At 39.4% G+C, this 16477-nt stretch overlaps 2 protein-coding genes and 1 pseudogene across 4 annotated transcripts in view; all 3 read right to left on the bottom strand.

The window, feature by feature from the left end:
- LOC111324507 (E3 ubiquitin-protein ligase rnf213-alpha) overlaps window positions 1-16477 on the bottom strand; it is a 166675-nt gene that overhangs the window by 17549 nt on the left and 132649 nt on the right. Inside the window, exons 83-84 of one of the 3 annotated variants that reach the window (XM_088757407.1) lie at window positions 15943-16115; window positions 14412-15145 (exon numbers count right to left, since the gene is read on the bottom strand). The exons of the other annotated variants lie outside the window; for them this stretch is intronic. Of the exons in view, the coding sequence (XP_088613533.1) occupies window positions 14977-15145; window positions 15943-16115 (342 nt within the window). The 3' untranslated portion in view covers window positions 14412-14976. Of the gene's footprint in view, window positions 1-14411; window positions 15146-15942; window positions 16116-16477 lie in introns of those variants that run through there. 3 annotated transcript variants of the gene reach the window in all.
- LOC148733414 (beta-1,3-galactosyltransferase 5-like) lies at window positions 2916-3556 on the bottom strand (annotated as a pseudogene).
- Window positions 7627-9881, bottom strand: LOC148733413 (beta-1,3-galactosyltransferase 5-like). Its single transcript, XM_088757415.1, has one exon. It carries the CDS (start codon window positions 9855-9857, stop codon window positions 8892-8894), a length of 966 nt encoding a protein of 321 aa, XP_088613541.1. The 5' UTR covers window positions 9858-9881; the 3' UTR covers window positions 7627-8891.

Raw genomic sequence — 16477 nt, 5'->3', positions numbered from 1 at the left:
TTTCAACTGCTACCTAGAGTGTTCAAATTCTTGAGCTCGAAAGGCCACGGATTCTCTTCTAGTCCCTTAGTCATTGTCATTTCACCTCTTTTGTCGATTGTTGAAGACCAAGTTAAATACCTTTGATCATTGGGAATCGATGCTGCTTTCATTGGGGAAAACAAAACCAAAGACCAAGAAATATTGGATGGAAAGGGCGGGTTTGCTTTATTGTAAATGTCAGCTTAGTACAGGGTCATCTACTCACATCTAATAAACAAAAGTTTCCACGCTTAGCTTTTCTTTTTTTTCAAGTGAAGATTAGATTAGATTTTGGCCGAGCGTGCACAGAAAGCTGCGTAAGCGCCAGTTGCTCGACATACCTGCGTAGTGCGTGCGACGAAATAACTTCACGGGATTGGCAAAGTTTCAGTCAGCAAATTATACAAAAAAACTAGAAATATTTAAGCCTATCGTCTAACGTTTAAAGCGACACATTAACGCCTGCAACCATTATGTTTTATATGAACCTCACAAACTTTTAAACACGTTCTCTTGTGACACCTGCGAAAGTATTCAGTGTAATTTCCGGTAAGATTTTCGCTGAGACTGAAACTTTTCACCTCGAGCAAAGCTTCGTCGCACGGCTCAAACAAACATGGCGAGCAAGTGAGCTTCTTTTAGTCGGTCCGTGTTACAGTCAAACTAAGTGAAGCGTACCCCTCAAGATTACATTAATGAATTGATCAATTGGATACTGAACCCGCCAGTCGTTTCAAGAATGCAATAATGAATTGATTATTTGATTATTGAACCCGCAAGCCGTTTCACGAATGTAATAATGGATTGATTATTTGAATATTGCATCCGATAGCCGTATCCGTTTTGAAAAGGCGCGGATCATTGTTCAAATTAGAAGTCCATTTCTGAAGTCCAATAAGATTGCTCTATTTGACGAGGAATCCTGAAAATGAACAAACTGCACTGTAAAAACACTGCGAAAACAGTCGATCGCAAATAATAACGAAATGAAAAAAGTCTGGCTTGCGATGGCTTCGCCCGTAAACTATTTTTTTCGACCATGAATACGCACAAGAATTTCTACAAGTTCGTCAAGATGTAAATAGGCGAAAAAAGCTCTCGATAATATTCCATTTACAGCATTTACAATAAGTTCTACACAACACCCGCACTTACCTTTCTCCCGTGTCTGACGCCATGTTGAAATAGTTCCGATCTATCATCACGTGTTCGCATAATCCAATCAAAAATGGACTTCTCATTTGAACAATAATCCGCGCCTTTTCAAAACGAATACGGCTATCGGGTTCAATATTCAAATAATCAATCCATTATTGCGCTCCTGAAACGATTAGCGGGTTCAACATTCAAATAATCAAGTCATTAATGTAATCCTCAGGGGTACTCTTCACTTAGTTTGACTGTAAAACACACGGAAGGACTCTAAACACACTTCACTCTGATTGGGCAGAAAAACACAAAGGTTTTCTAGCACCAGTCAGATGCCAGAACGACTGCGACCATTTGGAACCAAAGACAATGTCCTCAGGGGCTCTTCCGCCCTAACTTGAAATCGACTCACAGCCCCTGGGTCTCCGAGGATGGGCCGGTACTAGCTTATTGAAAGGAACTTCGTTTTTAACCTTATGTGCGACAAAGGTAAATCTGATGGCGACTTCTTTGTTCGTAATTTGGATGCCAGCGTGGAGAGGTGCCAGGACCGGTTTTCTTTTCCTGACAAAATGGTACCTTTTCTTTCTTCTTTTTCTTTGCTCAGGAACTCCTCTCTAATTTTAATTTCCGTTTTTTATCCCTGAGGAAAGACTTTCCACTAGGCAGAGAACTTTCACGTGTGAATTTTGTCAAGTGCTCGCTGTAAACAAAATATGCAAGTACTATGAAAGAGCCGTGAATATTCCCCAGGGGGTTTGCCCCTTTACGAGATTATGACGCTTGAGATTTTAAAACCTTAGGTAAAATGTCTAACTTCAATCTAGTCCAATAAAAGAAAAAACGATTTTTTTCGACCTCTGAAGGTGGGAAGTAAGCTTAAGAGGGAAAGAAGCCATCTACTTGAAAATTAATTAAATTGTCTACATTGAAAGAGAAACATATGATGCACGATCCTCGCAGTGGATAGCGCTATTTAAGCAATAGCGAAAATCAGACCTGAAAAAAATCAGCCCTGTACGGGATTCGAACCACTGACCTCTGCGATACTAGTGCAGCGCTCTGCCAATTGAGCTAACAAGCCAACTGGGAGCAGGCCGTTAAGTTGATTCGTAATAAACCCGTGAAAGTGATGAATGAAATACAATGAAATATATGAAGTTCATATATTTTGTACTGCGGTATTAGATACATATGATGCACGATCCTCGCAGTAGATAGCGCTGTTTAAGCAATAGCGAAAATCAGACCTGAAAAAAATCAGCCCTGTACGGGATTCGAACCACTGACAGAGAAAGCAGACTTGAAATTCACGAAAAGCGAATCGTCTCATAAACAGCCAGTCAGTAATGAATCGGACCTGAGGTAATATGTTCAAAGAAAAGCGTGATTTATTCCCTATATACTCGTGTCTTCAATTTTACTTACTTATTACTACTCACATTGTTGAACCGCTTAGAACTCTCTCTGGCAACAAGCTGCTCTTCCCGCCCTCGCTCTGACTGTAGTCTGACATTTAAACTTTTTAATTTCAACACTGAAGTAACAGTTAGATAACAGATTAAACTGAAAAACCCACATCCGACTCTGCCAGCTCTAAAACCGATTGGTTTGCTTCTTGATATGTTTCATTGATATCGCACATAGCTGGCGTAATTAAACATCTTAACGAGACAATCTCCAAGTATTCCATGTAATACCAATGTGCTGTTGTTTGATATACATCGAGGTAAATCTTTTCTTAATTAAAAGCCCTCGTTTTTAGTAATTTTTATTCCAATGTGTTTCGCTAGCATACCCACATATACATCGTCCACTCTGAAGTGAGGCACCGATGGAAAAGCTTCAACAAATGACACGACAACATCACGGGATAAAATGAATCCAAATCCGGGACAGTAGTCTGGATAGAATGTAACATTATATTCTTCACGGGTTATCTTCCATTTACCCTGTCTCAGAACCCAAGGGCTCCCGTATGATAACGGCCCGCGTAAAGATTTTCTTTCGGTGTAGTGCGGTCTCTCAAGAAGGAGATAACTCTCGGAACATACACAAACACGTCATCGTCTGTCTTTAAAAGAAATGCGAAATTGCAATACTTGGATGCCCACTCGAAGCCCATTTGAATCTTGAAGGTCTCATTCCAGTAATGATCATAGTAGTTTGCTCGCACAAGGTCTCCATGCGCTTTATCTTCTTTTAACAATGCAACAGACTCAGATTGTATTCTGCTCTGAGCGACAAGAAAAACTGTCGTCCATCGCGACAAAGAGTCTATCGAAGGCCCAAGTCTTGCGAATAAGATTTCTTCGTTGCCAGTGTCCGGTAGCAGTTGAAACGAGTATGATGAGATAGTAATATTCGGAACAAGCTCTGTTTGTAATCAGCGTTGTCTTGTGTTTGATTATTGGAGTTACACCTCTTTTGAGATTGGCGGATGTAAATGGAAGTGCCGACGCGATCCTTTGAATTGAGACGTCCAATTCATGATCCCATTTTGATGTCGATTCAGAAGATAGAGGCCGGGGCCAGGAGAGGAGAGCTGGATAAAAGGAAAGAAGGAATTGAATGCTGCATACGACCGTGCCAATTGCCAAAATAATGAAGAAGAAACGAAAAATCCCTTTTGAAGTCCTCATAATCATGGCCTGTGCCGGGTCCCCCACCTTGCAAAAGAATACATCTCTTTGCAACAAGGTGAATGGTTTTCATCCTCCAGCAATACAACCTAATGGGTAAAGAAGCCATCCACTTCAGAATTATTTCAACTTTCTTTCGCTTGCAAAGGGAATAGCCACACGGCTGGCCAAAACTGACCCTTATCACGCATGCCCTCGCGCATGTGTAATGTGTGAGTTAGTTATATGTTCAATATAGAATTTAAAGGCTGACGTTTCGAGCCTTTGCCCTTCGTCAGAGTGAATGACGAAGGACCAACGCTCGAAACGTCAGCTTTGAAACTCTTTGCGGTGGCCAATTTACATTATCAACTCAGTCGATAAAACCTCAATTACCTTGTGACGCTCACCGACGCAGCACCACAGTTTCTATTTGTATATTTTCATGTATTGTTATATTGTACCCAAGTTTCAGCTTGAAATTTTTATCACTAGAAGTAGACATCTATATTCATACAGGATAGCCCCTTCAGTGCAGTAAACACCGGTATCAACGGGGGTCCTGTTACCCACCCATCGCACTCCAGGGGAGGACATCCATCACACGGTAATCTCGTGCGTGGGAAATTAACGTCTCCTGCCCCTAACCCTGCGGGAGACGGGACCTTCATTTATTCGTCTCTATCCGAGAAGACTAGAATATCTAATCATTTCTTGATGTTATAGAAAGGTAGCATATTCTTCTCAATTATTTTAAGACCCTGAGTGTTGGTGCGGCCGGGGCTCGAACCCTCTACCTCCCGCACAACAGTCTAGCGCTCTATCCATTGAGCTAACCGGGAGGCTTATGGCCCGTTGTAAATTCAAATAGCTTAGGGTAATTTTTTTTAATTATTTTGTTAACTTTGTTACTTCACATTTTATTAGTTAATCGTAGGTCCACATCAGCTTCACTGGCTGCCAATAATCTTTGTAAGTTGCATTACTAAATCAAAATGATGGTGATGATACATTTAGTATGTTGCGCCTGTGCCAAATCGATCATCGACCGGAGGCAATAGCTCTTTCAAAGTGTCTTCATAGCTCCTCTCTACCCCTTTCGCCTCCCTCTCCACCCTCAAAATAACACGTCTGTTTGTTTACAGGTGAAAAGTTTCATGATCATGACCCTCCAGCAATAAAACTTTCAGGTTATTTCCCACCTTCACGGGTATCCTTCGGGAAAAAAATTCGTGCGCGCGCTAGTTTCAAGAAAACCCTAACAAACTATAAATCAAAAGAAAGCTTATAAATATAGTTTACGATACAAAATATATTTTTTTAGGAATTTTGTTCATTTAGGAAGTATCAGAAGCCGGTAAGGCGTGAAACGACCGGGGATCCTTTTATTGAATTTATCGGGTATCGGATTCCACAGCGCGAGCAAAATGACTGCACAGTTGGTTGTCTAGATATGCGAATCTAAAGTTAGAGTAGCGTAAAATATGCAAAATGTGTGTTCGTAAATGGACACAACCTGAAAAATATTTCAAATATCAAACTTTCCTGACACTCTTTCGTTCGTCATTATCTCTGAAATGTTTTGGCCTAATTTCACGAAAATCAGTCAAATCTACACACCCTATAAATTCGCTCAAAGTAGGTGTATTCCTCTCAAAATCAAATGCAAGATTTTAGCACCTAAAGGTTTGTAAACAACCAGCGCCACACCAGTAGATTAGGGACTTTAAGCAAACCACCACAGCTACGGCAACGAGAACTTGGAAAAACAATAGATCTAATTGGCAGAACAATAACCCAGCACGTGCATTTTCAAACTTTGTACATTTCTTAGCCGTCCTTTGCAAAACAACAACGTGAAATCACCAAAATTTGCGTCGTCTGTGAAGCTAAACCGCGGCGGCAAGTTATTTCAATTTACATTTGGAACTCAACGCTACTTTTATGCGTTATGCTGAGTTTGAGGTCTGGCGCCCTATGAGACGGTACGCACATCCAGCCGTTTTCGAAATTCTAACTAAAAGTAGAAACTCATTTTTTTGATCGACGTCTTCCGTGGCGTTGCCGTCCTGACTGCTTAAAGTCCCTAATCTCGCCTCCTGAAACCGCGAAACAATGGGAAGACGGGAGCTCCTGGCGTCACGTTTTTTTTTTTTTTTTATATCTCGCTCTGTTGAAAGTTGAGTAATGGAAAAAAATTGGCAAAGAAAACACCCGCGGCAAAAAAGGGAAAGCTGGAGAAACTGCTGAAAAGGAAAACAGCGAATCGACAGACAGATTATGTAATACCCTTATCGCTGAAATGAGTTCCTCGGCTAGGTTTATAGGTTTATTTATGATTTCATACGATTCAAGGCGACTGCCAATATATTGTATCAAGGCCGGTACTTGCTTATTAAAAGGAAACTTCGTTTTTAATCTTATGTGCGACAAAGGTAAATTTGATGGCGACTTCTTTGTTCTTAATTTAGACGCCAACGTGGGGAGGAGTGCCAGCACTGGTTTTTTTTCTCCTGACAAGATGGCGCCTTTTTTTCTTCTTTGGGCGTGATTTTTCTTTTTCTTTGCCCAGGAACTCCTCTCTATTCTGAAGTTTAGCCTTCGATTTCTGTTTTTTTATCCATAAGAAAACACCTTCCACAAAGCAGAGAACTTTCACGTGTGAATTTTGTTAAGTGCGCGCTGTAAACAAAATATGCAAATACCATGAAAGAGCCGCGAATACTCCCCAGGGGGTTTGCCCCTTTACGAGATTATGACACCCTCCTGATTTATTAACTTTTATTTAAAAATACGTTTTCCTAAATAAGTCGGAAGCTTGAGATTTTAAAATTTTTCTTTTTGTGAACGTTATGTAAAATGTCTAACTTCAATCATGTCCAATAAAAGAGAAAGCGATTATTTCGACCTCTGCTTTGAGCGACAAGAAAAACTGTCGTCCATCGTGACAAACAGTCTCTATCGAAGGCCCAAGTCTTGCGAATAAGATCTCTTCATTTACAGTGTCCGAGAGCTGTTGAAACGAGTACGATAAGATAGTAATATTTGGAACAAGCTCTGTTCGTAATCAGTGTTGTCTCGCGTTTCAGTTGATTATTGGAGTTTCACCTTTTTTGAGATTGCGGATGTAAATGGAGGTGCTGACGTGATCCATTGAATTGACTCGTCCAATTCATGATCCCATTTTGATGTAGTTTCAAAAGATAGAGGCCGGGGAGAGGAGAGCTGGATAAAAGGAAAGAAGGAATTGGATGCTGCATAGGACCGTGGCGATTGCCAAAATAATGAAGAAGAAACAAAAAAATCCATTTTGAAGTCCCCATAATCATGGCCCGTGAAAGCGCATGGGTAACAGACAGCGAAAAAGTTCCTTGCAGCTATTTCACTGAAAAATGAAAAAAAGGAAATGATTTTCGAGTGCTAAGGTTACCAGTGTTACTCACCAACGATGAGCAAAACATTCGTGGTAATTTAAAAGCGTGTTGATGCAAAAAGATACTTACAACAGAGCGTGAGGTGGTTGTTAAGTATGTTGAGAAAAACACGCGAAGGCTTTAATGGGGGAAAGAAGCCATCCACTTGAAAATTAAATCAAATTGTTTACATTGACAGAGACAACAAAGTTGAAACTGCCGCAGCAGGAATGATTACAACAAACAGCCAGTCAATACAAAAGCGGACTTGTATGGAATACTGATAAAATTTCCACGTAAAAAACAATCGTTTTTTATTCATTTTCGAAACAGCAAAATAGTGCAATTAAAGTGGTCACCAATCGCAAAATGCCTGTCACAAAAATGTTATGAAACTCGGATATAAAGTTATAAAGGAGAACTAAAGACAATAATGCTTATATTTTCTGTTCCAATAAGTCAAAATTCTAATAAAGAAGAGAAAAAATGTTAATAACCATGGCGACACCAATATTCTCACACTTGAAAGATAAAAATAGTATCTTCACTGCACGCGAAGAAGATATGATTTTTTAGTAAAAGGAAAAATCCTGGTATTTCATCAGTATCTATATGATAAAAATTTAAGAGGGAAAGAAGCCATCTACTTCAAAATCAACTCGGATTGTCTACTTTGACAAAGAGAGCAGAACTGAAATTTCCGAAGCGTGGATGGTCTCCTAAACAGCCAGTCAATAACGAATCGGACCCGAGGGAATATGTTCAAAGAAAAGCGTGATTTATACCCCATATACTCGTGTCTTCAGCTTCTACATAATGTCTTTGATTTGTATAGGTAATCGCATGGGGCCGAGTAAAATTAAGGATTAATATTTCGCGTGTTTTCGGAAGTTGCTGAAATTGCCCCAGTGGCGCAGCGACGAGGGCAATTTCTGCAACTTCCGAAAACACAAGTGATATTAATCCTTAATTCTACGAGGAACCATGTGATTACTTGTTTATAATATAGGAGGCAAAATGTTTTCTTACTAATCTCGCGCAAAACGGGACGCCATTGTTACAATAACAAACAGAAATTTCTTTACCTAAGCAGCCGTTGCTAAGCGATTTTCATCCAATCATTTTCAAGTAATTTTTCCCGGAGCAATTACAAAAATTAAGAAAAAATTCCCTCTGTCTTGACCAATCAGAATTCAGTAATTTTTCCCCTTATATGATAATACTTAATTACTCAGTACTACTCACATTGTTGACCAGGGCCGGGTTGTTCAAAGGTGGGTTAAGATAACCCAGGGTTAGTGTTAGATCTAAGGGTTACATCTAAAAGTTTTAAAAGTCAATTCAGTTTAATTTCATTTGTCTAAAATTTGATGATTGAATGCTCTAAAAAGAATTGGGAAAATTATCCCAAAACTGCTTTTGAACAGAGAAATATAGAAACCTGGATTAAAATTTAACCCTGGGTTTGCGCTAATCGGCCTTAGAACAACTGACCCCAGCTTAGAACTCTCTAGCAACAAGCTCGGTGCACAATCCGCCCTCATTCAAGAATATCACTGTAGTCTGACTCTTAAACTTGTAAATTTTAACATTAAAGTAAGACCTAGATGATAGGTTCAACTGTAAAATACAAATCGCACTCTGCTCTAATAACACATTTCTTCGAGTTGTTTGTTTTTTATACATTTTACACATATCGCACATCGCTGGTTAGATTAAACATCTTGACGAGGCAATCTCCTAGTATTCCATGCATTACCAATGTGCCGTTGTTTGGTCTACATCGAGGTGGCTTTTTACTGAATTCAAAGCCCTCGTTGCTAGTAATTTTTATCCCAATGTGATTCGCTAGCATACCCACGTATACATCGTCCAATCTGAAGTGAGGCACTAATGAAAAAGCTTCGACAAATGAAACGACAACGTCACCAGATAAAATAAATCCAAATCCAGGACAGAAGTCTGGATAGAAACTACTATTATATTCTTCACGGGTTACCTTCCATTTACCCCGTCTCAAAACCGGAGGGCTCCTATATTGACGGCCTGCGTAAAGATTTTCTTTCGGTGTAGTGGGGTCTCTCAAGAAGGAGATAACTCTAGGAACATTCACGAATACATCATCGTCTGCCTTTAAGAGAAACGCAAAATTGCAATACTTGGATGCCCACTCGAAGCCCATTTGTATCTTGAAGGTCTGATTCCAGTAATGATCATAGTAGTTTGCTCGCACAAGGTCTCCATACACTTTATCTTCCTTTAACAATGCAATGGACTCAGCTTGTATTCTGCTCTGAGCGACAAGAAAAACTGTCGTCCATCGCGAGAAAGAGTCTCTTTCGAAGGCCCAAGTCTTGCGAATAAGATTTCTTCGTTGCCAGTGTCCGGGAGCTGTTGAAACAAGTATGATAAGATAGTAATATTTGGAACAAGCTCTGTTTGTAGCCAGCGTTGTCTTGTGTTTGATTATTGGAGTTTCACCATTTGTGAGATTAGCGGATGTAAATGGAGGTGCTGACGTGATCCATTGAATTGACTCCTTCAATTTATGATCCCTTTTTGATGTCGATTCAGAAGATAGAGGCCGGGGCCAGGAGAGGAGAGCTGGATGAAAGTGAAGAAGGAATTGAATGCTGTATAGGGCCGTACCCATTGCCAAAGTAGTTAAGAATAAGCGAAAAATATCTTTTGAAGTCCCCATAATCATGGCCTGTGAAAGCGCAAAGGCAACAAACGGTGAAAAATATTCCTGCGGCAATTTCGCTGAAAAACGAAAAAAGCAAATGATTTTCGAGTGACAAGGTTACCAGGGTTACACACCAACGATAAGCGAAACGTTCGTGGTAATTTCAAAGTGTGCTAATGCAAAGTGCTTAAGAATTAAGATACCTATAGAGGCTGTGCTTGTTTTAGAAGCAAACGAAGGCGCATTTAACGGAGCGTGAGGTGGTTGTTTGTTAAGTATGTCAAGCCAGGGCCAAAGCGATCAACGGTCCAAACCCTCCTCCCCCCACACCACCCCTTCTTGTAAAATAAAAATGATGTTTGCAACTAGATGAATGGTTTTGATCCTCCAATAATACGACTGTAAGAGGGAAAGAAGCCGTCCACTTGATATTTTATTCAAATTGTCTACATTGTCAGAGACAACGGAGTTGAAATTGCCGTAGCATGGATGGTTAGAACTAACAGCTAGTCAATATAAAAGCGGACCTATATGAGAATATGTTGAGAGGAGAAAATGATCATTTCTATCCTCGTGTCTTTGGTTTTTGATTCATATACTAGATTTTACCTTCCCGTGTTCACATGGTTCACCAGTTCAGAACTCTCTCTGGCAACGATCTGCACATCCTGCCCTCATTAAAATGACCGTAGTATGACTCTTAAACTTGTGAATTTTAAAATTGAAGTAACATTAAGATATAGAGGATATTACATGGCCGTGCGGGAATATCAATTTTATCTCCTCGTGCTGTAAGTATCTCTCACTTGTTCGCTTCGCTCACTCGTGAGAGATACTTTTAGCACGAGAAGATAAAACTCATATCCTCAGGCGGCCATGTAGTGTTCTGTTTATATTATAGATACTGATGAAATTTCCACATAAAACCCCAATTTTTTTATTCATCTTTGAAACAGCAAAATGGTGCAATCAAAGTGGTCACCTATCGCAAAATGCCTGTCACAAAAGTGTTATGAAACTCCGATATAAGGTTATAAAGGAGAAATAAGACAATAATACTTGTATTTTCTGTTCCAAAAAGTTAAAATGCTAACGAAGAAGAGAAAGTCATGTTAGCAACCATGGCGATACTAATATCCTCACACTTGAAAGATTAAAATAGTATCTTCACTGCACGCGATAAAGATATGATTTTTTAGTAAAAGGAAAAATCTTGGCATTTCATAAGTATCTATATAATAAAATAGACTAAACTGAACCACGCACATCGGACTCTATTCTAAAAAACATTTCCCGAGTTGTTTATTTTTTCATGTAGGTAACGCTTTCTAAATCTTTGAAAATTTCGAGTTACAATCCAATAAAACTAAAATGAGATTAACATTATGAATGTTTTGAGAAACATGTTTGGGAAGTTAAAGTTACAGCAGGTCAGAGTGTAACACGTAAGACATTATTACTTATAGCAACGAGAAAATTTAATATGAAAGTTGGATAAGAATGTGCATATCCAAGGTGTGATTTTTTTTTGAAAAAACTTCACTAATGAAAGGACAACATCACCAGATAAAATGAATCCAATTCCAGAACAGTAGTCTGGATAGAACGTAACATTATATTCTTCACGGGTTATCTTCCATTTACCCTGTCTCAGAACCCAAGGGCTCCTATAATGACGGCCCGCGTAAAGATTTTCTTTCGGTGTAATGGGGTCTCTCAAGGAGGAGATATCTCTTGGAACATTCACAAACACGTCATCGTCTGTCTTTAAAAGAAACGCGAACTTGCAATACTTGGATGCCCACTCGAAGCCCATTTGTGTCTGTCTATTTATCGGGAGATATACTAGTTTTAGGCTCATCTGAATTAATTTACAAAAAATTCTCTATCTAATCAAACGTATTGAGGAAACTTTTCAACAAACATTGAGGAAACTTTTCAACAAATAACCTCAAGGTATTGATGTATTATAAACTCCTTATAAAAAACTGCAGGTCTGTTTTGGCTGGGGACCTTACAGAGGGCATTTGATATGAAAGGGTTTTGACAATGTTTTCTTGATTGTAGGACCAAATGCTTCTGTCGATGAAAGTGGTAGCCACTCAACTCAGAAAATATAGTTTTCTGCGGAAACTGTTGAAGTTATTTGGCTGATCGATTAACTTCAATGATCTTAGGTGTACATTGACGACTGGCTCGATCAGTAACACTTTTGCAGACGAAAGTAATCCTGTGCATTTTGAGAGAAAAGAAACCTCGTGTAAGTCACTGCCTCTAATCTTTAATTTGCATCAGTCAAAAACACTTACAATCCGGTATAAAATGCGTTCTGAAGTATATTTTTTCCGAGGTAAGAAACTGATAGAGGTTCGTTCAATCATATGCAAGTTAACATTAGATCATCGCGTTACAATGCATACTGAGCGAGTGCGAGGCGAAACGTGAGATAGGAATGGAAAAAAGGAGAATTTGGGTTGAACAGACGAAGAAACTTGAACTAGTTGACCAGTGAGAGTATAAAGTAAAAACAAAACAAAACAAAACAAAACAAACAAACAAAAAAACACACACACACATACTTTCAATCGTCTGAAGAATTGACTTTGGCACATAAGCAACTGCGAAATCCTAATGCTTTGGTCGGCAGATTCACTTAAGAGTTAACAGGAAGTGATGGAAGGAGTGACATTCAAGTCCTAGCGAATCTCAGATCAAAGTGTTCGGCGAACCACTCAACTCAGAAAATATGTTATGAAAGGGTAATGAGGTGGGCGACTGAATTAAGTTCGTTTGAATCAGTCACCGGGTTCAGTGCTGGGAAATTACTTTTTCCTTTGAGTAACATGCACAGTCTTGTTAAAGTGTAGAGTGTTTTGAGTTCTTTCTCGTACTGTGGTGCAGAATGGGCAATTCAGGCACAAACCCAACATTGTGAGTCCCTGCCATTGATTACGATCTGATTGTGAAACGAGTGGTGTTACTAAACTGAGGATCAACAAACCGCGGAACATCCGGACCCAACGGAACCATTTAACAATTGGTTCATACTTTAGCGTGCATTATCGAGTTAAGGAGCACGTGGGAAGTTTGGAGAGCACGAAAGAAGGGTAAGAGTTGCCCGAGGCAATAGCCGAGGGAAACTCTAGCTTCTTGAGTACTCTCCAAACTTCCCACGTCCTCCATAACTCCATAGTGCACAGCTACAAGCATGAACCAATTGTTTTATAACATAGCCGGTGGAATTGTACATCAAATCCCACGCGAAAAACGGACAACGATATCAGAAGTCAATGTAAGTGGTAAGCGAAATATTAAGCAAAATAGGAATTGGTTTTATTTCAAATTTTCTGTTGAAAGCTCGAGTTTTATTTTATTGCAGTTTAAATACAAAATTCAAAAGGTCGGAAAATTGTCTTCGTTTTGGGACTGGTGGGCCGAGTCTCTGTTTGTACCCATTATTTTCGCGAAATATATTATTTTTCCCCGCGCCAGCAATGGCCACTCGCGCGAAAACAAAAATTCTGGCGAAGCGATTTGCTGACGCTATCAGCGTGCACTATCGGGATTTTGAGCACGCGTACGTATACCGAATTTGATTGCGCGGTTCTGCTAGCTATGTTATAATAATTAATTGTAAAAAAATGAATTAAATAAATAAAATTTAGAAAACCTTAACATTGTTCAAAATTTCGTTTTCGGGTATAAAGAAGATTAAGTTCATAGTCAAATGTCTTCAACGTCCTCGATGTCCCACTAGAAATGATTGACTTTAATTGTGGCGACATTCACGGTACGAGACCAACACAGAGAACAGTTGCTGCCAGACAACGATGCATAAATTTAATAGTGGATGATTAGAAGATTCTTTACGAAGAGCGACCAAGATCAGGCAGAATGACAAGTCAAGTGTTCATCGTTCTATTGTCCTCACCGAAACTCAATCGCTTCCTCCGTCCTCGAACCGTAGTAGTGATAGCTCCAAACCGAAGTATTGTTGGGTTGTTGGAGTGCAATTTCTAGTTTCACTTTAGTGATTATACCAGCCAGTACAGCTTGAGCTCAAACAAACCAAGTTTAGATTCTACAACCAAGCCGTTGATGACGAGGAAGTCAATAACAAGTTTGTGAAAACCACCAATTAGAACAATGTGTTTTCTTTTTATTTTCTCACAAAAACTCGTTCCTTGGAACGCTCAAAAGAATTTGCTTCCACTTTTACGATGAAAGCTAACGAACGCTTTCAGGACGCTCGACATGATCTTAACTTGCTTTCAGTCTGGATTTGGTCATGCGGCGGGTGTCGGAAAGAAACAAATTATTAACAAAGCGAGAAGACTTGAAATGTCGAATCAAATATCAAATTTTAACTTCGGTTTTCTGGTGAATATTAGCGAGGCCTCTGATATGGCCCTATATTATGTCTTGCCATACTTTGAAAGTTCATGTCTGGTTTGTTGGCAACCTTAAGCTTGCGAGAAAATTGCGATGTAAAGCAGTTGAAGGGATGACTTGCCCACAAGCGACAAATTTCAAGCAAAAACTTTATTACTTACATTTATAACATTACTAACATGAGCATTTTACGTTCTACTAATATTTTTTTGGCATTATTCGCGTATAGTGGGGACTGGCGTTTCTGAGCTAATCTTAAACTATAGCAGTTTAAAGAATACCTTCATATTTTGCTAATCTAGTAATAATTCAAATTGACGTACAGTCCTCATTAGATTGAGTTGCTGAAGAGTCAATTAAGGCGAGCCAACTTGTACTAGTGAAAACTTAAATCTTAGAAGTCTAAAGCCAAAATTATTGTAAATGCCTAAACGTAATCGAAGCAATTGAAAACAGATAACATGATAATCGTTTCATAAAATGACCTATCCCCTTGTTCAGATACTTTACGCTATTTCAGTCTTTATCGCTAAGTTTTCGTTCATCGTTCTCTTAATGCTACAACCAAACAGGGAACTTCAAATACTACTGGAGGAAAGTTCAGATTAGGAGAAAAATCTGACGTAAAGTCTTGGGCCGTTGTAAATAGTACAAAAAGGAAAAAAAAAGTGAAACAAAACAAATAGCAGCAGTTTTACGCCAAAGCAGCATCCCTCTTGTCCAGGTAGCTGTCCCACAGTTCAACAGAAGTTCGCCATGCGTGGATCACGTGCTTCAGCTTCACGTCAGGTGGTAGTTCTTCCAGTCCGGTAACTGGTTCATGTCCCTTGTTGTCAAGATGCCATTCGATGAAGTCTCGCAAGCTAAAGGAAGGGATTACGGCTGAGATGTATCACAAATAAACATCCTCATTTAAGCTATGGACCACAGTTCAATCCTTCCCACTTTATGACCCAGTCGGGATATTGGAAGAACAAGAAAAGACCTTCACACGCTTTTCAATTCCCCCAACATCCCGAGTTAGTTATTCTAGCGCGGAAATAATAAAAAGAAAAGAAAATACAATCTACAGTCGTTTACACAAATTAACCTCGACATCGAATTAATCTGCTTTCTAACAGATGACAAAAACACCCGGTGAACAAAAAACAACACCGACCGACTTTCGAGACTAAATTGCAGTATTCTCAAAAATTCTATATTTCGGAAAGTGTTTAAAAGTAGGAGGTACAAAAACTTAGTACACAAATTGTTGATTAGTAGCGAGTTGTATATGAGAGCCGACAAGATTCACTTGAATTCGCGACCATCCTAGCGTATTCCCGTCGAAGACCCATCGAAACTGCACGTCATTTTTTGGTTATACGTCAATTGAAAAAATGAGAAGTATAAACTTTACTCATATCACTTTCCAACCCCCCTCGATTTTGAATTTAATATCAGTCCACAGAGAAGAAAAATCTGAGGGCAGCCTAACCAAAACATCTGCTATGAGGTAATATACATTTTGTATTCCAGGCGCTAAGTTAGTGAAGGTGCGCGATAATACCAACACAGCGAAAGAAGGAGGGAGGTTGGAGGCATGTCGCGACTAGTTGAAAGGCTAAAAAAATTGAATTTAAGAAAACAATTCTTGTAATCAGAGATCTAGAAATCTTACCTCATGTCTTCTTCACCTGGTACCGCTTCTCCTCTGAGGTTAAGTAAGATTAATTCTAATACCTCGGGCACGAATCGATCCGAGTCAATTTTCCTCATGCTATTGCTAAACTTCATCATCTGTCTCTGTGGCATGACCTGCTTGTAAGTGTCTGAAATCTGTTCGAACGGATCCTGCGTAAAGCACGAAGACGGTTCAGAAATTAAGTAACCAGGAGTTCTATGCTATTCTCCATGAGTGATAAACCGAAAATGTATCTCTAATTGTCGCACTAGTTAACACAATAGCCGTCGGGCAGAAAGAGAAAGAGAGAGAAAAACACTCTGGGCAACGCTTCCTTGAGTAATGTATCAAAATGAATTCTACTGAGGAACGAGATTGGAGACCAACCCCAGCTTTAGTCCCACGCCTAGTCTTTGTTATATAACAGACTCCTGGCCTTTGAAATCTTGAAGTTGTACGCTCATGCACGTTTTGTTTATCCACATATTTGGCTATTTTTTATGCTTTATTCTCTGTAGGAAACAAATAGCCT

The sequence above is a fragment of the Stylophora pistillata genome, chromosome 4 (genome assembly GCF_964205215.1).
Source record: "Stylophora pistillata chromosome 4, jaStyPist1.2, whole genome shotgun sequence".
Lineage (NCBI taxonomy): Eukaryota > Metazoa > Cnidaria > Anthozoa > Scleractinia > Pocilloporidae > Stylophora > Stylophora pistillata.
This window is presented reverse-complemented; position numbering and strand designations above follow the sequence as displayed.

What these genes read in the sequence shown, in the direction of transcription:
- LOC148733413 (XM_088757415.1), bottom strand. Translation starts at nt 9,857, where the DNA reads ATGGGTACGGCCCTATACAGCATTCAATTCCTTCTTCACTTTCATCCA.